The sequence below is a fragment of the Embiotoca jacksoni genome, unplaced genomic scaffold, assembly GCF_022577435.1.
Source record: "Embiotoca jacksoni isolate LCO1_2020_lvr unplaced genomic scaffold, fEmbJac1.0.p SCAF_11, whole genome shotgun sequence".
Lineage (NCBI taxonomy): Eukaryota > Metazoa > Chordata > Actinopteri > Embiotocidae > Embiotoca > Embiotoca jacksoni.
Genome location: NW_027185241.1, coordinates 18,215,915 through 18,243,046, shown reverse-complemented (window position 1 = coordinate 18,243,046; position 27,132 = coordinate 18,215,915). Strand labels below are relative to the sequence as shown.

At 41.3% G+C, this 27,132-nt stretch overlaps 1 protein-coding gene across 5 annotated transcripts in view; it reads right to left on the bottom strand.

The window, feature by feature from the left end:
* Window positions 1–27,132, bottom strand: part of oxr1a (oxidation resistance 1a) — a 169,442-nt gene that overhangs the window by 61,860 nt on the left and 80,450 nt on the right. The window contains exon 1 of one of the 5 annotated variants that reach the window (XM_069143457.1): window positions 10,376–10,610. The exons of 3 other annotated variants lie outside the window; for them this stretch is intronic. In XM_069143457.1, the coding sequence (XP_068999558.1) occupies window positions 10,376–10,532 (157 nt within the window). In that variant the 5' untranslated portion in view covers window positions 10,533–10,610. Of the gene's footprint in view, window positions 1–10,375; window positions 10,611–27,132 lie in introns of those variants that run through there. One more of the 5 variants, XM_069143458.1, reaches the window with a different exon arrangement.

The window sequence follows — 27,132 nt, the reverse complement described above, 5'->3', positions numbered from 1 at the left end:
CCTCCCCTGTTGTGTTGCTGGCACAGTAATGTGGCTTAAAGTCTTTACACGGCGAGCTGATTCTCCTTCCACACTCTCAGTTTTAAAACTCAGACACTGATCGGTACTGAGGTGCGTCAATGCCAACACACACTCACTTCAATTAGTATTCTCAGAGCGTGTACATGACTGTTTCCATAGTGACGAACCTGGTGCAGACATAAAGAGTAAAAGGTGTTATTGAAAAAAAACAAAAAAACTGTCTGCGTCATACAGCAGCAGGTTCAGCTTGTGGGAAAACCAGTTGTTCTGAATGGAAAGAAGTGTTGAAGCTGCCTCACTGTAATTATGATCATGTATTAATCATAACCAGCTTTACTAGTAAAGTTGTTGACCTATGTATAAATTAGCAATATATTCTGTTTGTATACTAGTTGATGCTCAGTTAAAAATAAAAGGTGCTTTAGTTGTTCTTCCAGGGATGAATCCACAGAAACTGAACAAGTCTGTATGTATTGTTGTTACTGTGTTCACGAGTACAGAAGCAATTAGCTGATCAACTGATTAGTAAAAAAAAACAGAAAATAATCTTGCAAGGATATGAACTGTGATTATAATCATAAAGGTTAATTATCAGGCAGCAATGCCAGACACGTCCTGGTTCCCACCTCACAAATACAGACTTTCAGTATACTGCATGCAGTTTAAAATGATTATCAATGTGCTTTGGACAGTTGGTCAAACAAAACAAGTAATATGCAAATGCGACCTTGAGTCAGAGCTGGGTATCAAACCTCTTTTTCTGGTACGGACTAAAATGTGACCATAGCAACAAGCATCAAAAACTGCTGAGTCCACTGAAGCTGAGATTGAATGTCTGCTCACACCAACATGGCTCATGAAGGTAATTCTAATGTTGATGATCAGAGGGTGTGATGTTCACCATGGTCACTGTAATCAAACTGTATTCATATAGCACTTTATATCAAGTTAGTGCAGTTTAAAGTGCTTCATGGATGATTGTCAAGATCCATAAAACAGGTGTAGACTCAGAAAACAATTACAAAAAAATGTTTAAAAAAACAATTTAGTTCTTATTAGCGCTAACCACTTAAAAGAGTAGAGCTGAGGCTGATGGGAATGGAATTATTTTGCAGGTGTTTGGTTATAAAAATTAAAAAAAAAAAAATGTAACCTGATGATTATCACCGAAGTTGTTCCAATTTATGCTAAAAGGGGGGCAGGAATGTTTGCACCACAATTCATGGCTACCCATCGACGCATTTCACTAAAAAACTAAAATGTCAACCTCATGCTGATGCTAGAGTAAAAGTCAGAAGATCCCCAACATTTGTAATTTGTAACAACTTCATCCTCTGGGAACCATGAAAGTCGTTACAAAGTCTCGCAGCAATCAATCCCATAGTTGTTGGCACATTTCAGTCTTGACCAAAGTTGCAGACCAAATGATTTTGCCTCTCCTGGAGCTCTAAGTGAAGTTTAAAAAAGTATATTTTCCTGGTTGTGCACCAGGCCTCCCAGCCTCCTCCTCTTCTTCCCCTTCCTCCTGCTCCTCCTCTTCCTCCTCCTCCCTGCTGTCACATGAGCTCAGCCTCCAGACACACTAATCGCACCGTGATTTGTCCAACCCTTGGCGGTAACGTTATTGCACTTACAGCAATATGTCTTTCCAATTCAAAGTTGGGAGGGAGGGAGGGAGAGAGGGGTAAAAGAAGACACGATGAATAGTATGGCTTAAGTCTAACGCTGTATCGGCCCGATCGATGGCGATGATACATAAACATAATGTATGCTTGCTGCAGCTTCCACAACAACTCTGTGATTCATCATCACCAGGACAGTAATGCAACGCTGCCACTGAACTAATGTGTGATCATATGTAAAGAACATGTGCGTTGACCAGTGTCCATTCATGATTATTAAATTATTACATCATCAGTCTTAATTAATGAAATGCTGTTTGGATGGCCTCAGGAGAAAACCTGTGGCAGTAAACAGAGCAGTGTCGGCATGAACACTTGTCCCGTCCACTTCTGCGTACAAAAGCGCCTCTTTATTGGTTTACGCTGCCGCTTCGGAGCGCTGGCACTCTGCACCACGACAGCAACACTAACTCCTCACGTTACAGGACCAATCAATAGCAGGAGAAGTGATGAGCTCAGCTACGAGAAACACAAACTCTGCATTATCAGATCTTCGTATTGAGCCAAAAGCAAAGAGTCCTGTTCTGGAGTCAAGATTTGAACCGACTGTGGTAACAACCAAACGCAGGTACGGGGAAGGAGAGAGCAGCTCCTGAGTCTGGAAACAATGTGAGCAGAAGAGCAAGTATGGAGGAAAGCAGGAGCACAATAACTAATAAAGCTAGTTAAGTGACTCTACTATTTATCATGACGGCAACATTTGACTTAACTTTTTCTAAAATTAGCCTCCACTAGCAACACGGTCATATCCGACTAAGTAAGGCTGTATCTGTATGATATTAAACATGGATTTACTGCTCATGAGTTCAACTTTTCAGTCTGAAAACAAACAATTCTTCTTTTAAAAGTCACATGGTCATGCTCTACATATAATTTTGCGGTACTTAATACGTGTTTTTATCTTCGGCTCCCTGTCAAAGAGGATAAATATAGCACCACCCATGCCCGAGGAAAATATTTTACTTTTTAGTCAGAGGCTAAAGACCGTGACTAAAGAAGAAAAACTTGATTCTTACTTAAACAAAGTAAAAGTTGAACACTCACGTCAACTTATTTTTCTGCTACAGTCGTGAGACCAAAAGCTGAAATTATGATGGCTAATGTTAGCGAACATTCAATAGATCCTCTGCTGTATTGGTGTGGTTTTGTTTGAATAAAGCTTTACAGAAGCTTATAGGAAGTTGTTTTTTATTGCTGTTGCTGAGACATTTCAAGTCATTGTGCTCAGCTAACTGGCTGCTAGCCGTCCTGTTGATTTTCTGAACTAACTCAACAACAACAAAAAAAGAATAATTCTCAAAATATTCCTCTTTAATTATAATAATGAAAAAAAAAAATAGTAAATATAGAATATATATAAATACCACTCATTTTGCATAATGATGTGCTTTTGATATTTAAAGCACATTTTGCTGGGCATACTGCAGTAAAAGTTTGACACTTAATTGGAGCGGAGAACTTTTACTGCAGATTGTTAGTCATACTTAAGTGAATGCTCTGAAAACATCTCCCACTGCTGAATGAAATAAAAGCCGTCAGTGCTCCTCCCGTCTCACCACAGTCTGTCATGGCCGACCAGTAAGTGAGGCTGCAGCACCAACACACACAGCTTACTTTCCGTTTAGCCAGACATGTCTGCCGACATCACAGAGAAAAACGAAGACGGCGTCTCTGCAAATCAATCTGCATGACTAACTATCAGGGGGGACAAAGGTTGACAACTTGATGGACTGTCTCTCTCCTTAGCAATGAAACAAACAGTTTCAGCGCCAGATGTCTCTGTGCTTTACAACACAGCAGGCTCAGAGGGAACGCAGGTCAAGAAGAAGAATAACCACGTACTGTATTTCCCTTCGACCGTGGGGGGGGCATTTAAACCACAGGTAAGAACAGAGCACACAGGAGTGCTCCGTCAAACATTCACAGATGGTCGTTGACCTCACTGAAGCCATAAAGCGAGCAGCTCACACCACACGCTGGTCACTGCAATTACTTAATCTGCAAATATTTCCTTTGGACTGTTTTCTAAAAGCTGAGTTTTGTAAAAGCAGTTCAAACCGAGCACGGCCGTAGCTAACAATGATTGATCCATCTAATGATTATTTTCTATAATTAATCAAGACATTTTTTTTGTCTTTAACAAGTCAGAAACTACAGAAAAAAATGTCCTGCTTTACATTCAAAGAAGTAGAATTTTAAGGATCCTCATACAATCATCAGCAATAAAAAAAATTAAAATAAACCAAGCTGCAGTTACTGTCATATTCATGGAGCCTAACATGAAAGTAAATTATGTTTATTATGTTTTATGCAGATGACACGCAGCTATATCTTTCTATAAAACCAGATGAAACAAATCAATCAGTAAAACTTGAAGAATGTCTAAAAGACATAAAGGCCTGGATGACCAACAATGTCCTGCTTCTAAAGTCAGACAAAACGTTATTATATATATTATATGTAAACACCTCAGAAACTCTTTCTCTAATCACTTAGTTACTCAAGATGACATTGTCTTGGCCTCCAGCAAAACTGTGAGGAACCTTGGAGTCATCTTTGATGAGGATTTGTCCTTTACCCACCATATAAGGCAAATCTCCAGAACTGTCTTCTTTCATCTACGTAATATTAATAAAATCAGGAAAATCCTTCCTCAGCGTGGCACAGAAAAAAACTCATTCATGCGTTTGTTACTTCTAGGCTAGATTACTGTAATTCCTTGTTGTTAGGATGTCCAAATTACTCATTAAAAATCCTGCAGCTGATCCAAAATGCTGCAGCAAGAGTACTGATGGGATTTAGCAAGAGAGATCATATTTCTCCAGTTTTATCTTCTCTTCACTGGCTTCCTGTGGAATCAAGAATAGAATAAAAAAATTATCTTGCTCACTTACAAAACTCTTCATGACCAGAATCCATCTTATCTCAGAGATCTTAAAGAACCATATAATCCTAGTAGAGCACTTCGCTCTCAGTACGCTGGTCTACTTGTGGTTCCCAGAGTTTAAAGAAGTAGAATGGGAGGCGGGGCTTCAGTTTTCAGGCTCCTCCCCTGTGGAACCAGATCCCAGTTTGTGTTCGAGGAGCAGAAACCTTCTCTAGCTTTAAGGTCAGACTCAAAACTTTTCTTTTTGATAAAGCTTATAGTTAGGGCTGCTCAGGTGGCCCTGAACCATCCTGCAGTTATGCTGTTAAAGGCCGAGGCTGCTGGGGGACCTCGTGATGCACCGAGCTTCTTTCCTCTCACTCTTTCACTCTTTATAACTCATATCTCACCATCACATCTCATTTACTTCATGCTTTTTCTCTCTCATGGTTTTTCCTTATTGTCTGTTGCCTCTCCATTCAGTTCCCTCGTTTAAAAACTACTACCTATCCTGTAAACAACAAGTTAATACTTATGTATTACAGTCTAAGGTTATTTAATCATTTAAAATGAAGTCACTGTATTTACATAAACATACTTTAACCTTGATATGAGCAGTTTAAATGAACTGGGATTCACTGAACGCCTGCTTCTACTCTTGTTCCCAGAGGACAAACAGAGAAATCAGCTGACAGGACAGCAGAGAATGACCCCAGTTGTTCTCACAACAAGCATCTCACACTAGATTTAGCTTAGTTACACCATGTTTACTGGCTTTTTCAACAAGCCAGGCCCTCTTAATGTAGCTTAACAAAATCTTTTTACAGAAATCATCTCTGACCATTAGCAACAACACAATTACACTAAATGAGTTGATCTCTGGAGTGGTGAACCGATGTTTCACTCACCGGTTGTCATGCAATATAGTAAATACAATGTACAGCTGTGAAATGTTCATCCCGACAGCAACTGTACTGCAGAGACATTACATTGCTGTGAATGAGTTTTTCTTTCCCTGTGAGACATGACATCATCAGGTGTTCCCCAGCTCCTGTAGAAGAGTGACAGCGTCGTCTTTGCACGAGATCACACCCCTCTTCACACCGGCTCCCTGCTGCTTATCTTCTCATGAAATCACCGGGAAAACTCAACGATTTTTTTAGACGACCACACGAAGAAAAGCTCATCAGCTTAAGACAAACTATGCACAGAAAGTTTTCGAAGAGGTAAACCAAATATCCAAACTTTCAAAACAGCTCTTTGGAAAACACCAGCTGACATCACTCCAGTGTGTAGTTATATTTTTGGAATGTTTTCAGAAGAAGTGAAATTACTACCTGCCTGTTTTCCTGAGGCTGCGAGCCTTTTTCAGCTGGAGTACCGAAGATGCAAAAAGGAGCTCAGAACAGAAGAGATCATAATTACCTTCCCTTAAAGTCGTCATCTGGCCTCTTCCAAACATCTGCTGTTGAAATATCTAAGCACCGGCAATCAAGGTATGCAGTATGTTATTCAACCCACTGACATCAAACCTTCCAGGCCTTTCACTGTTGTTTATCAAGTCAGCGCCACTCTTTCATCACACAGTACGGGCTTGAAGCCTCAGAGTCTCTGTCTGTCATCTGGATTTGTTTTTCTTTCTAAACTGACCTCCCCTTTAGTTTTTCTTTTCGTAGAAAATGCATCAACATGTTGGTGGGACACGGCCATTATACTGTCTATGTTGACTCCTTTAAAAGTCAGGCAGCAGTCATGAGTTCACACCCTGAACACAGGTGTCTAAGTGCAGAGCAGGTGCTCTGTGCCGTGGTCCGCCGGTCCCTCTGGGAGTCCTGGCACTTAAGCTCCCCCGCCGGAGCCATAAAAGATCCCAGGAGTGTCTCATAATGGCATGCGGGGCGAGTGATACGATAATACAAACTGCTCAAGGACTTTTTGGAAATTAAGGTGATTAAAATCAGCTATTACAGCGCTGAGAGCATCAACAGATTCTGAATCATCCTGACAATTGCAGCCGAGTCGGTGTCAGCCTCAGGGTGAACGTGAACACTGACAAATAAGTGAACACCCTCGGGGATTGAAAGAACCTGGAGATGCGGAGGGGAGTTCAATGTCGGGAGGACAAACAGTGGCCCCGGTGAATCATCTATTAATACGCAGTATGAGCACGCGGTCTGTTTATGTGATATTATGGCCACTTCAGTGTAACAGCAGGTCCACACAAAAGCTTATGTTCAAGCAGCAGCGCTTTATGTGCGTTCCAGTCCCTGACAATCAAGCTGGAAGTTCATTTCTCACACAATTATTTGCAAAAAATGATAATGAGGGGTGATAGTAATTCGTTTTCTAGCCATGTTCCTTCTAGACTAGTTCAGTGCGACACTTTTTCAGCAGCGTTTAGACCACCGGAGTGGACAGAAGATAAATTTTACAAAATTGTTGTTGTTTTTAAAAAAATACTTCCTTTATTATATAACAGGAAGTCCTCTGTCCACAGCTGAAATTTCATCAATACATCTTAAAAGTGCTTTAGAAATATTTAGCAGAGTGAAATACCTGTGGGTTGATGGTGACATTTCAGTTTCAAGGTTTTGCAATCAAAATCATATTCATCCATAATCATCATCCATCTGTCTAAGAACCCTGAGGAACAACCTCGCTGAACATCCCGTCTTTCTATTTTTGTTTGTTGCACATTTCTGTAATCCAATCAACGGAGAGAAAGTACATTAGAAGCATACACAGTACCGTATCTGTTCATTCAGTGTGATCTCTAGGGACATCCAGGGAAGTCATTTGTGGCCGATTACAGCTGAGACGAGATGTTTGGTGGACCGGATGGGCCGGAGCTCGCTGAGCTGCAGGGCACGCTGCCTCTGAGCTCACGCTGCCTCTGAGCTCACGCTGCCTCTGCAGGACTTTTCATCTCGTTTGAGAAGATGCATTTCAGTTCTGCATGTCGGAACGAATCCGACTGCAGGTGAAAGCAAAAACTGCGCTTCCACTTGTGTCTCTTTTCTGGTCCTGACAGAACGACAGCTTCCCAGTTCCACCGACCACCCTTGTGATCTCACTTCGACATGCATTCCTGATGAATCTGCAGAAGCTCATGGTTGTTTCACTGTGAAATCAGAAGGGGCTCCTTCCAAGACTTTACAAGTCACTAATGCCAACTTTGAAGTAGCTTGCTTGAGTCGAGTTCCCACAATTCACAGTATTCTGATGCTACAACTGGAAATGACTGTTACAAAAACGATTAACTATCTATGAAAACTGAAACTGTGGCTTATCAGAAAACGTTTCAGCTGATTACAGAGACGTAATCATCACTGTCGGCATGCACGTCACATGGGCTGCAGCTATGTGAGGCTAACGTTAGTTCTCACGCGTGAAAGTCGCTCACTTCCCACAATGATGGCTCACTGGACCTACGTCGCCATGTTTACCCACAAGGCCACCTTTCTAAGGGGAAAACCAGACATTTTTTAAGGAAGTTGTTGATAAAATCTCTAACAAGGTGCAGTTAGAGAGGTTTTTATCTTCCTACAACTAAACGCCTATTGAAAATTTGGTGGACTTTTCTCGTCAACTATCGCTGAGTCAACTATTTCGAGGCCGCCCTGCTGGCCTCTTTAATTTTCTCTGGCTAAACACTACTGATAATCCATGAACAGATTGTCATATTAAACAAAATATGAAATCTGATCTTCACACTTTCCTCTGTTCCAGGTAAGGTGAGTTCACAAAGTGCTGTCTGTTTCCTCTTAAAGCATTTGGAGCACAGAAAGGTGAAGTCTGTGTCGGTTGTATCTGGGCCCTCACCATCCTGCACTGCCCATTCCCGCTTCGTCCACTGCCTCCACGCCCACCTTCATCTCTAACATCGTCTTCTCACTTCCACTACCTGACTCCCCGTCCAGTTAGTCCCACTCGAGAGAGAGAGTGGGACTAACTGGACGGGGCGGTAGGCCCCGAGCCGCCCCCGCAGTCCACCCCGCTGCCAGAGAGAGAGAGAGGCAAAAGGACTGCTAATGAACCCGACTGCCATCCGTGGCGTTTCAAGAGCAGCAGAACATGCATCTGATTAATCTTTGTCCTAATTAGATCGAACAATTAACCTGCCTGCCACTGGGCTCTGGAGCCTGATGACTCTGCATGAGCTGCAAACCTCCTGTACGGGAGCGGCATGCGAGGGAGGGTGCCCCTAACTGTGTTCAACTTCCTGTGTTTTCAGAGGAGCCAATTAATGCTAACTAACAGCGCAGAGCATTCTGTGGGATATTTCAGGGGACGGAGTGGCGGAGAGCTCAGAACAGTCTCTGGTTTTCATGTCAACAAGACTACATTTCTCCGCTTTTAATTCAAAGTGAGAGACGGCACTGATTGGTCTCGTCATAAATTAAGTATGAGAGGCAAAACAGAAAGGGGGACACAAAAAAAAAAAATCCAATCTTTATTAACATGGAGATACTCCCTGATGTGAAAGGCCCCGAGGACATACTTGTTCACTCCCTGGCTGGATTGTTTAAGCATGCACTGCCTGCTGATCTGAAATATTTGGCATGCCTCACTTGTTACAGGCAGTGTGTCCTCACAACAAACCGGACAGGCACAGTCCAGCCGCTGAGGACATGAACTGAGCTGATTCCTTATGAATTAACATGAGTTCTGCAGTAGGAATTCAGGCATACAGACCCTCAGTCCTGAAATATATGAATCTTAAGTTTTATGTACTGAGTAATGTAAAGGTTTAGGATTGTGAGGAAAAAAAGGGGCATAGGTGATTGACAGATGTGAGTTCCAGGTGATTCCTCACAGCTTTGATCTTTAGCTTTAGTTTTTGCTTCTTGTTCCAGTTGAATTTTTGAGCTTCGCTGTGCAGAGTGACGCGTGTAGAGATTTTAAAACTGTATTTTACATACATCATCAAACAGGCCTGGAGGGGACCTTTAAGGATGAGCTCGTATCTGTTCACAGTCTCTACTTGTCACTTGGCTAAATGCAGTAAAACTATTTAATATCACTAACCCTGAAACAGTAATGTTTTCAAGGCACTGAAAAATAATTAAATGTATTAAAGGTCAATATTTCAGCTGACGAGGCTGCGTGCTCCCAGTTAGAAGTGTTTGAGGGGTGCAAAATTATAGTTTCAAGTCTAGTCGTAATGTCAAATGTTAAATCATGCAATGTAATCTATGAAGCTTTGTGTGTTGTCCATGTTCAGGTGAAGTCAGTATAATTACAAAATATAGCTGAAGAAGCTTAACTTGGGTATGCCACGCAGTTGACAGGCACAGACTGTACTTTAAGGAGTAGCCTGCAGCGGAAATAGCAGGAGGCACTAAATTAAAAGTTTAAATTATATTACATGAATTATATGTATTAAGTAGAGTTTCGCCGAAACTAAGAGTAGTACTTAATGTTTGTTTCACATTGTTAAAATATGTTTTATCGGGTAAGGACATGATTTGAGCTACGAGGAGACCTTAAACTGATGGATTTTGTAAAGGGAATCTGCCACCACACACTGAGCATGCTTCGGGTCTTTTAACGTTGAGTACATACTCTCCAAAAATAAAGGACACCGCCGAAATTATAAGTGATACGTTCAGTTTATTTCAAGATATTAACCTAAGTTCTATTAGCTAAGAAAATGATCGAAAGCAGTAAGAAAACGTTCAACTTGACGATTTTTAAAGAGAGTTTGGCACCGCCCACCAGAGCATACATTGGAGGTTCGTATGCTCTATAAAGTTGAATACGTGTTCTCACACTATCAGACAACAGAAATGCATGGCAGACTGACCTGTCTTGGAGTGGACGGAGCTTCTGTCGAAAATTGTCCCAGCGTAGTGCTGCTGAACCTGGACAGTCTCCTGTCCGGGTCCCGGCCACAGTCTCTGAGAGATTGCGTCCCTGACAACTCTCGCACCGCTGCCCGTGAGAGAAAATATGAAGTCCATGGAGCTGCTGCCGCACAACCCGGCGAGGCTCGCCAACAACAAAGCCTTCAAAGTGGCACAAAGCTCGCGATCATTGCGCAAAACACAAACCTGGCAAAAAGTCACAAGCTCAAACTCGTGGTGTGAAAGGTCTCCAACACGCGTACACATTCCAAAACAGGAACTATTTGAAATACGTCAACAAGTGCAAACTTTTGTTGTTGTTGCCCCTAGTGGAGTCAAGCTGTGCAGCGCAGCCTACCGCACTGTTGGTCGATATTTACCGAGCTTGACTTCGACCGCTAGATCAAAATCTGACGGTGGTTTGGTTTAGTAGAGCCTGTAACAGTTACATTATTGTATTTCTACTGCTAATTGTACTGTATATTTATGAGAGAAACATTTTTAGTGTAGCCTAAAATAAGAACAACAGGAAGGAACAAGGTCCTGTGAGTCTGTTTACTGAAGAAGTTAGTAAAAGATGTTTGAGTTTATAGCACACTACAATACAGCTATAAGGACACCGATAAACTACGATCAGTAATCAGCTAGAACTCCTGTAAACACGGTGGATGTTAGACATTTTACTACATTGTCATTTACTGTGTGTTTATGTGACAGCTTGCACTCATGCGGTCCTACAGGAGGACAAAGACATTCATGCACATTCAAATCTGCTTACAACTACATTATAGTGTGTTATAAACCATATATTACATGCTCATACATGTAGGCCTATATAGTGCATGCACATTTTTCAGTCAAAATGTGCTTAAGAAATAAACAATTTCTTCTGCAGAACATTATTTGGATGAAGATTGTGAGGATAAAATGGAAATCTTCAAAATAAAACACCTTTAAAGTCTGGCTTTTTTTAGTGTGTGTTTTCTTTTGTATGTTATTTTTTTTAAATTTACTTATTCTTTCACTTTTGCATTCACCACTTGGAGTTGCATATGATGTACGTGTGCTGTATAAATAAATGCGTTGATTGACATTCTACATCCATTTTTAAAGGCCTACTTCTTTTAATTTGAAATGAATAATGAGTTGCAGATTCGGTGCTGATTGCAGACAGACTTTAAAAGGTCCTTAAAATGAATGAAAACTGAACTTTAAATAATCTTTACAAATAAATAAATGCATTAAAAAGGCAACCCTACACAGCCCAAACAAATTTGCGCTCTGTTGCTAGGATATGTCATCGCCATGAATGTGGGGCTTTATGGCACCGAAGAGAATGACATCCATCTGACTCCCACCATAATGACGTTCTAATAAATTGAGACTTTCACATGCGAAACCAAAATACACTTCTGCACCCGTAGTTTAAGGTACAGGAGGGGGCGCAGTGGCAACTCTGAGCCCTGTGACATATAAGTGTCTGCTCGTCCAGTGATGGCATTTGCGGCGCACAAATGAACGTGGAATTCAAAAGAAAATGCCAACAGACTGGAACAGGGTCTAATAATTGGGCAGCGGGCTCAGGTAGTGAGCTAGAAAGGCTGTGATGCATTATTCATCCAGGGGGGAGAGCTGCTGTGGCGAGTAAGAAGTCAGAGGCGTAGAGAGGCCCCCGTAATGTTTCAGGCAAATAATAGAAATGATCAGAAAGAGGGAGGCGCCACCATTTGTTCACTCTTTCACATCATAAAAGGTAATGATGGGAAGCGTGCATATAATCTGACAGGGATGGCGCCTGCGTGTCGTCCCTGTTGTCTGTAGGAGGAGGGCTGAGGTTGGAACAGCTGTCATAATTGAGTACATTGAACCAGTGTGATCTGAGACTGAGACAGGGCCACGTTCACTACTGACAGTGCTCCATCTGCTGGTTACCTTGGGTAGTGTGGGCTTAAGTGTCAAGATGTAGAGTTTGACTGAAAAGCAGCAGCAATCATGACAAGAATAAAGATTATCTCAGAATAATTAAATGTATTTCATTAGCTTTTTTTCCCTTGTTTTAACAAATTGCAGAGTTTTCTAACCTTCTTCACATGGTGTACCATGAATGCAGATTTACAACTAATAACTATTTTCATGTTGATGAATTTTTCAGGTAAATTAATGACTAGCCAAAAAGTCATTTAGTCCATAAAAGGTCAAGGAGATGGTGAAAAATGCCCATTGAAATTTACCAGATGTCAAATGATCTCACATTTTTGCAGCTAAAACATGTGAATGTTTGGAATTTTTTTAAATAAATTACTTCAGTGATCACAAAGATTTACAACTTATCATTCTGCACTTCAGATGCACTGGAGGTCTGTAAAACTATGTGGAATGTTAAAATGAGTTTCAGACTAGTAGTAAAACTCTCAGTCGAAACCTGATTGCATTCAACGTGCAGCATGTAAACTGGTCAAACTTGAGTTTTATGACAGATGTAAAGTCTAATCTTGATGGACTTTCACTGAGGAGGATCTCATCTTCTCCTGTCTGACCTTGCATAGACACTCTGCTGGTAGACTTGACACTCAGTGTGTTTAGCTGGATCTCAAGACTCCCCCCCCCCCCCCCCCCCCCTCTCTCAGACTGGCCCAATGCCATCCCCTCACGCCCCTCCCCAACCGCCTCCCACAGGTCCTTGTAGCTGCGTGATATACTGTGTTGGTGTACAGCTGCCCAGAGCAGTCATTAAATCATCCGTAACATCCTCAGAGGGGGCCTGACCAGGTAACTCTTCTCTCCACTGCAGCCTCATAGGTTGAGAGATATACAGGCTGCCGTGCACGCAAAACAATAATGTTCAATCTGCTTTTGAAGACCTATTTTCTCTGAGAACTCTCTAATTATGGGGTGTCACACCACACCACAAGGAGGGAAAATGAAAGAATTCCCTCTGTGCTCATCCAACTACACAAGCAGCATCGCATGGAAATTAAATAAATCACTTTGTTCTACTTAAGCTGGCATGTTTGATGTGCGTGTCTCTGGTATTTTAGAGGCGATTAAAGAGAATCTGAAGCCAATTAGTTAACTGACATTCATTTACGTGGTATGTTCTTCTGAATCTTTGCAAATGAGCCTGTTTGTGGGAGGCAGATAGGTCATTACAGTGCGACTGTTTACAATATCCTAAAGGGACACACTGTAATTTGTGCATGTGTTTGAAGTGCATGCACAAATTTATATCATTACCTTTCTTATTAATTTTCTAACATGATCAGATCAGCATTTCAGTGTGTAGCACCAGTCAGGGAATCATACTTTTTAATAAGTTTAAAGCGTGGGAGTTTGCTGTGAAAACAAAACCTGCTGGTGTCAGCAGCTACCAGCAAAAGCCCTCAGAGGGTCTCGCAAGAGGCTTTGTCGTATAGTCTGGGAGCGAGGCACCGGGGAGCGAGTGTTAATCTCAGCAGTTTCCCCATTTAGAGGCAGGTATGGCTGCAGCCCACTCCTGAGAAGAGGAACACTTTCATTATGGAACAAACACGTAGGGCATTGGGGAGCTGCTGCTTTCCCCACTGTCAAACAGTGGACGGAGTTCACAAGCGATGTTACATAAGCAGAGCTGTAGGAGCACGCTGCTGTAGGCACCAGCATGTGTGTGTGCGCACTGGAATGGCTGTATTAGCATGTGCTTTAGCACACACACACACACACACACACACACACACACACACACACACACACACACACACACACACACACACCGTTTGCACATTTTCCACAAAATCACAATCTGCTCTCTTCTTCTCAGACATTTCCTGTTTACAGTAGAAATCATTGTGACATAAATGCAGCCAAGAGTTCACTCATGCGACACAAATGCACCTGCTGGCAAACACAAACAAGCCTTTGAGTGCGTGGTAATTGGGGAGGTTTATTGAGGTATGCGAGATAGTTTTGTCAGTAGTGATGGATCTCGCATGGCACTTCTTGGAGCGTGGAGCTGTAAATACAGATCATACATTGTCCTGCGTTTCTCCAGCGTTCTGCTCTATTATCCCGCAGCTCGCACAAGATGACGACCAATAAAAACATTTTGCTGCCGGGAGGAGCCGGGATGAGGCATCCGGACAATGGCGGCAATCACAGGTGTTTAACAGCCCTTGTCAGAGAATCCCACCCTCTCTCAAGCTTTGCTACAACAGATGAACATGTTTTTTCACGCTGGCAGCAGGACCCAAATATTCATGAGAGGGAAACATGAATCGAATGTACTGAGGCGCCTGTTAAGACCACGAACAATGCCAAGCTGAATCACCAGATCATCTGGAAGAATAGGGGTGTTTAATTACTCCATGCTGCAGTTACATAAGTCTGGTTGCTATCACTCAAATGTTGTTTACCATTTGTCTTCATTTTCCATGAACAGTGTACATGTCTGAGCCTGCAGCAGCTTGCAGCTTATGAGAGATGCAGTTAAAGGACTATACAAACATTTAAGCAAGGCTATCAGCGAGCGTGCATGCAGGGATGAGTAACTGTGCGTTCAAAGAGGGAAAATAACTTTGTAGTTGTGATGCTAAACGGCTGGTTGAAATAACAGCTCCACATTTTGCGAAATACGCTCATTTGTTTTCATTAGAATATGTAAAATACATATTTTCCGGCTCTGAAAAATGAGCCTGATGTGAAAGTGCCGTAAGCTGCAATACTTCCTGGTGCCACCAGAGGTTGGCTCCAAAAAGCCTTTGGCTCCATAGACTCCCATTCAACTCGTCTCAAAGTTTTCAGTCAATAAAATTTCTCGGTGTTGCTAGATAAAGTCACTTCTTGTTATTGGTTTTCTGGCCGTCCATCTGAAAATAATCCCGTCATTAATTACAAAATAAGCTTCAAAAAGGTGTGTTTTTGGGGGCGTGTCTGTTTGATTGACAGGTCTGTACTGAAGTATGTGTATCGGACTGAGTATCGTCAGGTTTCCAATCATATCATTAAATGAAGCCTGCAGCTATTTCAGTGCTCCGTACTAATACAGCTAATTGATATGTCCTCTGTATGAACATATGTTGAGATTTACTGAAATGCTGTTAAGATGTATAACACTTGAATGTAATGCATTTTAAAGCACTAATTTGGTTATTTAGTGACAAAACTAGCTGCTAAAACAACTTCTTCTCTTGTAACTATTATAAACAAAATTCCCAAAATGTTGAACTTTCTTTTTTATTTTAATGATGTGAAAATTTGACCTGAAAGTCGAACTTGGGTGAATTCAATCAACCCAAAAAGAAAGCCGCGCACTTTTGAACTACGTTTTGTGGCAGAGATCTTTCTTTCGACAAAGACTTGTAGTGCAACTTCCATCCATCCGTTCTCTCAAACGTCTTTCCTTTTCAAGGACATGGGGAAGCTGGCATCCTTCCCAGCATGCGAGGGGTAAAAGGTAAGGAAACCAAACACCCAAGGCAGGTTTTCGGTTTATCTCGTTTTAGGCATTCCAATTCACCTGATCTGTAAAACTTCAGCGTGTGGGAGGAAACGGGGACAGCTGGTGAAAAGAAATTCAGCGAGAAAACCAACAGGCGCTTCCTGGTAGCCTAGGTGATAAAAAAAAAACACACAGCATAAGTGATTTAGACTTTTCTCTCAATATGTTTTCGTTCTATTATTAATTGTATCCTGTCAAGGTACAAGAAATAACCTAAAAACATGAGCAAAACATACCAAAAAACTCACAAATGAAGAGTTACGGGACTGAAATTCCATCAAAGCACCTCCTTGAGAGCTCCTCCATCGACTGTGAGGCCGTGACATTTGATTGAAAGCTTTTGGACGCAACCAGTACTTTAACCATCTGTTCACAATTTATCTCTCAAGGTCAAGAATAAACCTTCAGGCTCACGCTGAAAGTGTTTTGAGTTTTGTGAAAAATTGGCCTGTAAGTATAGAGAATCAAGGAGACCACCACTGGGCCACAACCTGTAAAATATGAGAGAAACCTTCCACTCCTGTGCAACTGCTACCAAGAAAGGCTCATAGTTACTGAAAGTAGCCTTCAGTTTCCCAAAGAACTTCACAGCAGACACACACTGTATACCCGAACACCATCCTGCCGTGAGAAAAAACGGGAATTAAGCATATAAAAAAACATCATAATTTTATAATTAATATATACATATATATATTTAATCATAATATAATTAATTAATTGCAATGTTTCATTCATCTGGGTAGTACCCATTAAAACGAGAGTTTCTCCTCACTTTAAAACAGATGTGACCACAGGAGCTGAATATATCATCCAAAAAGTGGATCTGTAATTACCATGAGAGCATATGTACAGTGAAATAAAGAATAAGGACTAAATGAACTTTCTGGATGAATAAAGTCTCCACATTCAGCTCCATAGCTGACGTCAGGGTGTGGAAATATACCTCTGCATTCAGCTTAATGCCTCTGGCGGAGACAGGAAACGAGGAGGTGATGGTTGAGGTGCTGTTGTCCCGTCCAGCCTGACACTGACCCGCCGCCACAACAATTCAACCCGCTGTTATTGCCTGGCTTCTCTCTCAGGACACTTCTACTGGGTGGCTAGTGGTGATCGATGAGCGGTGGCGTCAGAGCGGGCTATCTTTCACCGCCACTTCCACTTCCACTGCCCCCGCTCACGGTCATCTATCCTTTGTGGGTGTCTGCGCTGTCTGCAGCCGCCCCGAGAGGCTGGGTGGCCCCGGCGACGGATGACCACTGGCTCAGTGGAGAGAACACGTCCGTCTGCTATCTCCTTCAATCTTTTCACCTGCCTCCTCTCTCTTTGCGCATGCATTTCAATTTATTCCCGACCCAGAGTGCTGTTTATGATGACGAGCCGCTTGACAGCCTCCGCAAAGAGGCTTAATTGTAGGTGAAGAGGTAAAGAGAAATAGCCGAGGCGGGAGGGAAATACAGGATGGTGAAGGATGAGAGCGAGAGAGAGACTGGAGGAGGAAAGGAAGGGGAAGGGACATGCATCAGAAATGCACCACTGCTCGCTTCATACAGGGCAATTTATTAAAATAATAATGCCCAGCCTTGCGCTGAAGGTTGAGCCCACAATAAACCTGACAGGGAGACAGAAAGGGGAGCTCGAACACTGAGGCACTGTCAGGCAAATAAACAAAACAAATGCTCTGTTATGTCAGTGTCCACTTTATTATCTGTGCTGAACTCTTCAGGAGTTAATTGCTTTCTTTTAAACTCAGACACAGTCATATATTTCATCATTACCCTAAAACGCCTCTCATGAATCACTCAGCTACAACAGAAGCACAAAAGCTCAAAGACCGCTCTACATAAGCCTCTCCACCCTGGACGGTCATTACAATCAGACTGCGAGCGGATACAGCCGCGCGCTGTGGGATGGGAGGAAATTAAGAGCCAAATGGACATCTTAAATCCAACAAAGATACTAAGAGGTTCGATGCTCTCTCCGTCTGCTGTAAAACTGTCCTCACCCCGGACACTCTTCATCTATCACCTGATATCGCTCGTTCCACAAGTACGCTAAATTGGATAATGAATCTCTCCCCTCAGGAGATGCAGTAGATGGATAATTTGTTGGCTAAATAACGAGCCGGGGACATATTGCATCATTCGAGATGTGAGATGTTAGTCTGGTTAAATGGATGCAACCTTTTGGATAAGTCCACAGCGGTAACATGAGTGAATTAAGATCCAATGAAGATGTAATTAACTGTGCAGGGAGAGGCTCATTAATAAGAGTCACACTGACTGATGATGAAACATTCTTACGTCAAATATGGTGTCAGTCTACCCGTACACAAGTTATGACATAACTAAGTGGCAAATGATCTATTTAGCTTTGTTTCAGCCGAGGACCAAAACACCAATCTACACATAGACGTACCATCATTACACAAGGAAGAGCTGATGATGCTGATCAAGAGCTATTGATACTGGATACATTTACAAGTTAAACCATTTTAGTTAAGTTGGTAGCTTCAGTTTAAAAAGGAGCTAGCCTAGCTTTTTTTCACCTGGTAAGCACAGAGACATGTTTGTTCAAAGATAACCTAATAAAATCCCAACTGTAAATCATACCTGCCAACTTTTACATTTCATCTTGGTTTTATGGCCGCACATAAATAAATGGAGAATGTTCAGTTCAATCCTGCATAAATTTGCAGGTGTATTCTGTTTTTTTGGCAATAGCTAAGTTTCCTCCTTACTTCATTCCACGGAACATATATTTGATGTCATCGCACCACATTTGCATCCTGCCCTGGGTCAGACGATGTCAGCACTTTGCATCTGGTTGCTTCTCTCCTGCTGTGCTCACACTGTATTTTAATACAGGTGAATTCCCAACGAAGCTGTTGTCATTTAAAATATTTCTTTTCCCTGCTCTCTGAAGAGGGGAAGAGGGGATAAGTATAAAATAGTAACTGGAACTCATCCCATTTGGGCTACATGTTAACTAGCAGTCCTCTTCCAAGCTGCTGCTCTGCACTGCAAAAATGCAGATTTAATAACCACCATCATTGACAATCTGGCGACTTGGGTGACAAGAATACAAAATGTATGAATCTGTTTGGCAATTATTCGAGATAAAGTTTGAGTGTCATACAAATTCTAGAAGTTTAACAGGAGAGACAGTAGCACCTGATGGTGCTGGGAGACGGCCTTAAAATAGAAACCTGCAAAAAACGGCAATGTTGGCAGTTATGCTCTTGAGTATTACTTTACACACAGATGTGAAGAAAACCTCATTCAAATTCTCACGACATCTGTAACTAAGCTAACAAATAAAAAGCCAGGCCTAGAACAGTCTTTCGATGTTTATGTTAGAAAGATATTCACTATTGTTTTTTACACCATCAAATGGCCACCAGAGCTCAGAAAATGAGCTCAGACGTCAATGATAGCTTAGCAGGACAGAGATTATGTGTTGTTATTATTATTATTATTATTATTGTCATGAAAAGCATATTATGCCATTAAATGAGAGTGTTATGTTAGTACATTTAAACGTTATGCAGATTAGTTACATTATAACTCATAAAGTTCAGATGTACAGCCGATGTACTGCATCTTAAGGCAGTAACTTCTTCCTGTGTACGGACTATTATTCAGGGCAACACATCAAAATGCGTGTGCTTGGACAGATAACATCATGACATGCGTCAATCAAGCCAACATGGCAGATGAATGCCCACAGCCTGTACTTTGTTATGTCTGAACAGACGACTGATATTGTACCTGAGGCCTCACATGGAAACGTCTCAGCAGCCATGAACCAGCGTGCACCGCCCCATGATTAATGTGTTGCCTTTTTAATTCAATCATGTTTTGAGTCTCTGCAAAAATGCAGCACAATAATGACAAAGTGCTTCAGAAAGTGGAGCATGAACAGATTTTTGATGAGGCAATAGCAAAAACAAAGACAACACACTTATGCTAAATGACTCACTGGAATTTAACTGAACCAAATTGAATTTTCCAACGCCGAGAGCCATTTTTAAAGCCTGCTTTCATAACAAGTTTGTCCTTTAAGGCCTGTGAGTTCTCCCCAGCTGTACTTTATGCAGCCAGAGAGAGTGTGTGTGTGTGTGTGTGTGTGTGTGTGTGTGTGTGTGTGTGGGGCGGGGGGGGGGGGGGGGGGGGGGGGGGCATTCAGACATGATACATGTAGTTTCTGCTGCTACACGTCTTTGTGACAGTTTTCCAGAGCCCTGCTATCCATTGAATGTCCAAAGCAATGACCCATGCAGAGAAGACATGACCTGTCTACATCTTCCAGCCATTCTTCCTCTTGGATAAACCGGTGCATAACAAACGTGGCCCCGGAAGCGTGTACAATACCAAGTCCTCCACATTCGAATAAAAGAGCTGCAGGAGGAGGAGGTGGATGTGGTCGAGTTGTAATCACTGGCCTGGATCCAACTTTCCCATCTTTTGTCATTATATCCACTGATTGGGTAAAACTAACAAGGACGAGGGATACTACAGAAGTTAAATCCAGAAGCACTCAAAGTACACCTCTCTCACACCGATTGCCTCCTCTGCATACGTGAAAATATGGAAATGTTAAAACCTTTTCTCTTTTTTTTCTTCTTTAAAAACTGAGCAGTCAAAGCATTTGGAGCTTTCAATCCCAGAATGCCTTTTGATAGAAACTTTTTTGAATTTCTTCATTTAAATACTACATTTTGCCTTTCTCGGGTACGTTTGACACACCCAATGTTTGCAATGAACAATCACGTCCAGTGCTGATGTTAGGGATGAATAAATTACATTTCCATGTCCGTTTCAAAATAAAAGCCAAATTGCACCGAACCACTTTAGCACTTTATTCATGAAGCAACATGATGTATTAGCAGTAATTTGATATATTCTAACAAAAGGGAACAACGGCTGTGTTATTTTCAGTGGAAGTGTGGAAACATGCAGTGCGCTGTGACATGGTGTAGTCATGGCAGTCCACAAATTAAGTATGAAAGGATGTACACTTTTCATTCTCTAAGGTCACCATCGTGGTGAGAGAGACAACCAAAGTATTTTCAAACTGTGGCGGCTGAGGAAGTTGCAGCTGTTGCATAACTGAAAAAAATTGGAAGTTGTAAACGTCCACACAAAAGTGTTTATTTATTACTTAGTACAACCCTTCTGCTGCTGGATAGAAGCCATCTCTATGTTTACTTTGTGCATTGAACAGAGGGCACAAGAACATGCTCATTTTCATTTCCGGTAAATGTGCGATTTGAGAAAACACAACCCTGTTGAAAATTCACGCACTATACAGGTCAGTCGATGTACTAACATGTAAGCGTACACAGCACATTTCTGGAGTGGAATATCCTGGAGTCAAAGAAAGAGTTGGATTTTGGGAGTTTATTTTCTAAATTAAACTCCAGCTTGTGTTCAGGGAGACTCTTTGCTGGGGTAATATTTTGAGGTTCATTCGCTGAGTGTTGAGGAGCACGATTCAACACTACTCCCGGTGTTGACTGCACAGCTTTGTTGCCATATTAGCGTTTCCCTTTATGCCTTAGTTATTTCTTTGGAACTTTTGAGAATAAAGCAACCAAATTAAATCAAAGTGATGTGCAGAAATTATATTTTGTTTTGTTAAAAACCTGCTGTTTATTAATATTTCAATGATGACATAATCATAAATAAAATATAATTTTATCATTCAAAACCATAAGTGTACAAGTTAGGAATGTAACATACAGTATATACCAATCACAGTCACATTAACACATGAAATAGTTTGTAAATTGTTACAAAGTATCCATGCAGAATTAATTGTTGCACACTGCGTATAATCACCTTGCATATAATTGTTAATTATAAATTGGTGATGAATATGTTGTTATCTTTTAGAGAGTCTTACCTAAAACCTTTATAGTGTGATGACATTTTAACTCTATGAATGTCAAATAATTCACGCTTTTAAGTGTTGGCTGTCAACACTGTGAAAGAGTTCATGTTCAAACAACTCAGGGTGGAAGTAAAAATGTACTTTTCATAGGAGTCAAGTTTTAACTCCCAAAGAGTTCAGGTTCAACTCCTGAAAAGTGTTTAAAAAAAAAAAGAACTCCTAGAAAGGAGTTACTTTCGATGGTCTCACATGTACAAGCAAAAAGAGTTGATTTGAATTGACAGAGTTTATTCCAAACATGTGAATTTGCTGTGTACTAATACAAGTACGCTACTTGAGACACAGCGAGTGTAACACTGGATTACATGCAGCTTCACTTCCTGTAAATCTCGTATTATTTAAATCCTGTGTGGGAAAGTTGGACTCCCCTACTAGCAATGAAAACTACTATCATTATTATAAATAATTAGGTAGGTTAGGTTAGGTTAGGTAGTTACTTTATTAATCCCAATGGGAATTTTTTTTCCGCTTCAGCAGCATACAGGAAAGCAATAAAATAATCATAAAATAATAAAAAGCAATAAAATAACAGTAAAAAAAAAATATTAAATATAAAATGCATAGTATATACAGTGCAGTATATATATATATTTTATATATAAACAACCAAGAAACATAGACAACAGTGTTATTGTTGTGTGATGGATTTTGCCAGAGGTGATTTATTGTACAGTCTTATTGTAGTGGGCAGGAATGATCTCCTGTATCTGTCCTTGTGACAGCGGAGCTGGAGGAGTCTTTTGGAGAAAGTGCTCCGCTGTCCCTGCAGAAGGTTAATATATGTAAATACACTGACCAGCTATTAAAAAAAAAAGAAAAAAAAGCCAACCACAAATCGTATGGAAAATCTGATGTGATTTTATGAATACATTCATGTTTAACTTTAACTCAAGGCCAAGAGTTTTAAGCCACATCTTCCTCAGCAGGTTTTCTTGTAACTTTATGTCAAACAAACATTGACAGTAGCTGCTGTGTTGTTGAGAGTCATTACTTATGCTGACCTTGACATTTTGAAGCACCCAAACACTACTAGCAATGGGACACTGACTAAAGATGAGAAAAGCAGGTTTGTTTTGATAATAAATATTAAGGAGCCACTGAGGCGGCAGCGTGCATTTCAAATCTATAACACTGCAGCTAATCAGATTCCAGTTCTTCTTTCAATTCAATTAACTATTATGTAAATATCATCCATTAATCTGTAATGGTTTATCTGCTCCTTAAAGGCATTGACTAATAATGCTGTACACTGGCTGACCTCACATAAACAGGGTTTCTGGTTTTAGTAAGTACAGTGCATTAGACAGTGGCAAACTAAAGCTGTTTTTTAATAATAGGAGCCCATAAATTCAGGAGCAAAAGGGAAACAAATATCAACAGTTATGTGAAGTGGCAGATCTTATTTTCCCTGCGCTGTAAAATGAATCAATAGCAGGGGCTGGTCCTGGCGTTCGACAGTGGAAAACTGCTTACTCTTCATTTGAGCTATACCTAATCAATCCTAGCCAGAGGATGGCTCGAGCCCTTTCCAAACTAAGTGGGGAAACAGTGGGATTACTAGCTCTGTGGCATTTATAAATTGAGCCCAGCGAGAAGAGGGCCACCCAGAGACTCCCGGTCAACGTAATTACACCGGCAGGCCAATAAATCCAACCCACAGATCTTTTACAGTAGTAAAGCCTCTTTCCTGATGCTGCTTTCTTGCACTACACAAGAAAACGTTAATGTTTTTGTTGCTGTCTAAAGCAAAGTAAAGGAGAAAGAAGAAAAAAAAAAGGGGACCTTGGTTGGAACAAATCTCTTGAGGTTTTTGTTTCTGGCAATCAACACAGTGTTGACTCATACATATTGCATGACAGCGTCGTATACTGTGGATAAAAATCTGAATTCAGTAACCTTGAAACAGGTGAAAGTAAAGCGCACTTTGAAGTCCATCTAATATTGTTCCCTATTGGAAACAGAAAGGATACAAGAGATGCTTAAAAGCATTGAATTGATGAAAGGACTACATGCGTCGTCTCTGGGAACATTTCTAAGTGACAAATGTCAGACAAATATATAAAAGGGCATTTGTGGCAGGGCTAACATCATACTGGTCTTTGTGACATTGAGGCAGTATAAGGATAAGTGATTCTCTTATAGCAGGTGCGTGTGTGTCTTGCATGCATAAGTCCGTTCACAGCGAACACAAACTTCATGATGTCTTTGTTAACAATGTTATGACAATTTCAAAAAGGGTGGCAGCAGCTGCAATTCCTTCTGTTTGAAAATTGAGTGTTACAAAAAAACCTTTCTTTTATAAAAGTATAGGGTGACGTTATGGTAAAAGGATGTTCACCTTATTCACTCCAGATTTCCGTCCAGATGTAACCTAGTTAGTGTGAGATTGATGGAATCATGTGATGTCTCATCCTCTCTGGGGGTCCATATAAAAATAAGAGCAACATAAATCAGTCAGCAAGCCTCTCTGTCACGGCTTTGTAATACAACTTACCATCTTGGGTCAACAAACTTCTGTCGAGTCATGCTCGCTATCTATGAATCAACTTCCATCTCTTATTGTTTGCAGCCATGGTAAAAAGGAAAGTGTCAGACAGCTCCACAGAGCGGTGATTAATTCTGCAGAGCAGCTAGTCTGGACTGGATGAGAACATGACGGCGGGTCGGAGAATAATAAGCACAGAGTAAAAAGTCAAAACCTGGTAAAACAGAGGTGACATTCTCTGCCTTTAACCAAGTTAGTGTCAAAGCTGCTCCGCTGCTGTCTGGAGATGACTAAAGCATACTATTAACCTTTGTGGAAATGGTTTCTGATCCCTCCCGGGTTGCTGTGGAGTGTGTGTGTGCGTGTGTGTGTGTGTGTGTGTGTGTGTGTGTGTGTGTGCGTGTGTGTGCGTATGCGTGTGTGTGTGTGTGTGTGTGTGTGTCTGTGTGTGTCTGTGTGTGCGTATGCGTATGTGTGTGTGTGTGTCTCTGTGTGTGTGTGTGTGTGTGTGTGTGTGTGTGTGTGTGTGTGTGTGTGTGTGTGTGTGTGTGTGTGTGTGTGTGTGTGTGTGCAAATGCATGCCTGTCCATCTCTCTCATATAGCAGAGTGGACATTAAACTGAGCTGAGTATGAAGACACATCTTAAAGCCGGCCAACAGGACGCCTCTGTGTGACTCGTTCAAACACTGCGGGCGGCGAACACGAGCCGCACCTGAACATAGAAAATGACTCGGTTTGTTGTTTACAGACAGAAAAAAAACTAAAATCCAGACTATCAGATATCCCAATTAAGGTTTGCTAGAACAGTGTGATTTGACTGCCTCTGGTGCTGTTTAGTATAAATGTAGCCCTGGAGGCGTGTTGTTGTCGGGCTTTTCTTATCAACATGCAGTGTAGACTGCGCTTCCCTGTGGACAGCAACACTTTCACAGGATTAACTGTGGAGCTGCTTGTACAATATTAACCAAACTGCTTTAAACCCTGCCGTGTGCAGAGACTGCAGAGTGTATGGGAGGGCCAGGTCCACGTGGCTGTTACTTTGCTTTACATACACTGAAGTCAAATTTCAAAACTGTTTCCAGACTGATCGTTTTGACGGTTAACACATGCTCGTAAGATGGTCTGCACCATTTTAACACGAGGGGTTGAACATCTGTGTGAACATTTAAAGTCCAACAGGAAGAACAATTGGTTGAGCAATGTTACAAAATATCTTATTTGAAGATTTCATGGCGTTCCTAAATAATCCGGCATGCAGTATAGTTGGATCTGGATTGGATGAAATGCTGTCAAATTCTGACTCCTATATATTTTCTTTGAGAGTTCAATCTCCTTGCACACAAATGTCCAAACCGAGGTTGTGGCAAAGCGTTACATCTCTGAAAACATCAGTGAACTATTTACTCAGAGGTTCTCCTCCACACCAGCCCTCTCTGGCATCTCAGTCAATGTGCTTGCAGATAGCTTCAATTCTAAAGTAAAAAATGTTATTGATGCTATTGCACCCACTAAAGTGAAGGTTGTTGCTGGTAAGCAAAAGTCTCCTTGGAGAAATGCCACGCTGGTCAGAATAGAGAAAAGAGAGTGTCGAAAAGCTGAGCGCAGGTGGCGAAAAACAAATCTCCAGGTTCACTGTGACATCTATAAAGAAAGACTTCGCAATTATAATTTGGAACTGAGAAATGCAAGGCAGGCCTTCTTCTCTAACATCATAACCAAAAACAATAACAATACACGCACCTTATTTGCTACCGTCGACAGGCTAACGAACCCTCCAGTGTCAGTAGCTGCTGAGCTCCAATCCACTTGGGCATGCAATCAATTTGCCTCCTTTTTTACTGACAAAATACAGAAAATTAGACAAGCAGTAAGTGCCTCCACACCAGCCGCAGGATATGTGTTGTCCCCGTCTCCAAATAATATCCATTCAAATAGCATGACGCAATTTCATTCAATCAACCATGGAAGTCTGGAAGACAATATACAACATCTGAAGTCCTCCTCCTGCAGCTTGGATATTATATCAACAGCCTTTTTCAAAAATATTTCAAACTGCATGACCACTGATCTTCTACAAATTGTAAACGCATCCCTTCTCTCAGGTGTCTTTCCTCAGGCCCTAAAAACTGCAGTTATCAAACCACTCCTAAAAAAGGCTAATTTAGACTCCGCAACAATGAAAAATTACAGGCCAATATCAAACCTTCCATTTTTAAGTAAAATAATTGAAAAGGCGGGTTTTCAACAGCTGAACAACTTCTTGGTCGTAAATAAGTGTTTTGATGTCTTCCAGTCAGGCTTTCGACAGCACCACAGTACTGAAACTGCTCTTGTTAAGGTTTTCAACGACATCCACTTAAACACAGACGGTGGCAGAATTTCAGTCTTAGTATTACTGGATCTCAGTGCTGCATTCGATACGGTTGACCTCGACATACTACTAGACAGACTAAAAATCTGGGTTGGACTCTCTGGCACAGAACTAAACTGGTTTGAATCCTACTTGAAGGACCGAGAATGTTTTGTGTCTGTAGCTAATTACACATTAGAGCGGACTAAAATGACATGTGGTGTTCCCCAAGGTTCAATTCTGGGGCCTCTTCTATTCAACATCTACATGTTTCCACTGGCTCAGATTATGGAAAGAAACAAAGTGTGTTATCATAATTATGCAGACGACACACAAATCTACATAACTATGTTGCCAGGGGACTATAATCCCATACAAGGGTTGGGTAAATGCATTGAACAAATCAACAACTGGATGTGCCAAAATTTTCTTCAGTTAAACAAATAAAACAGA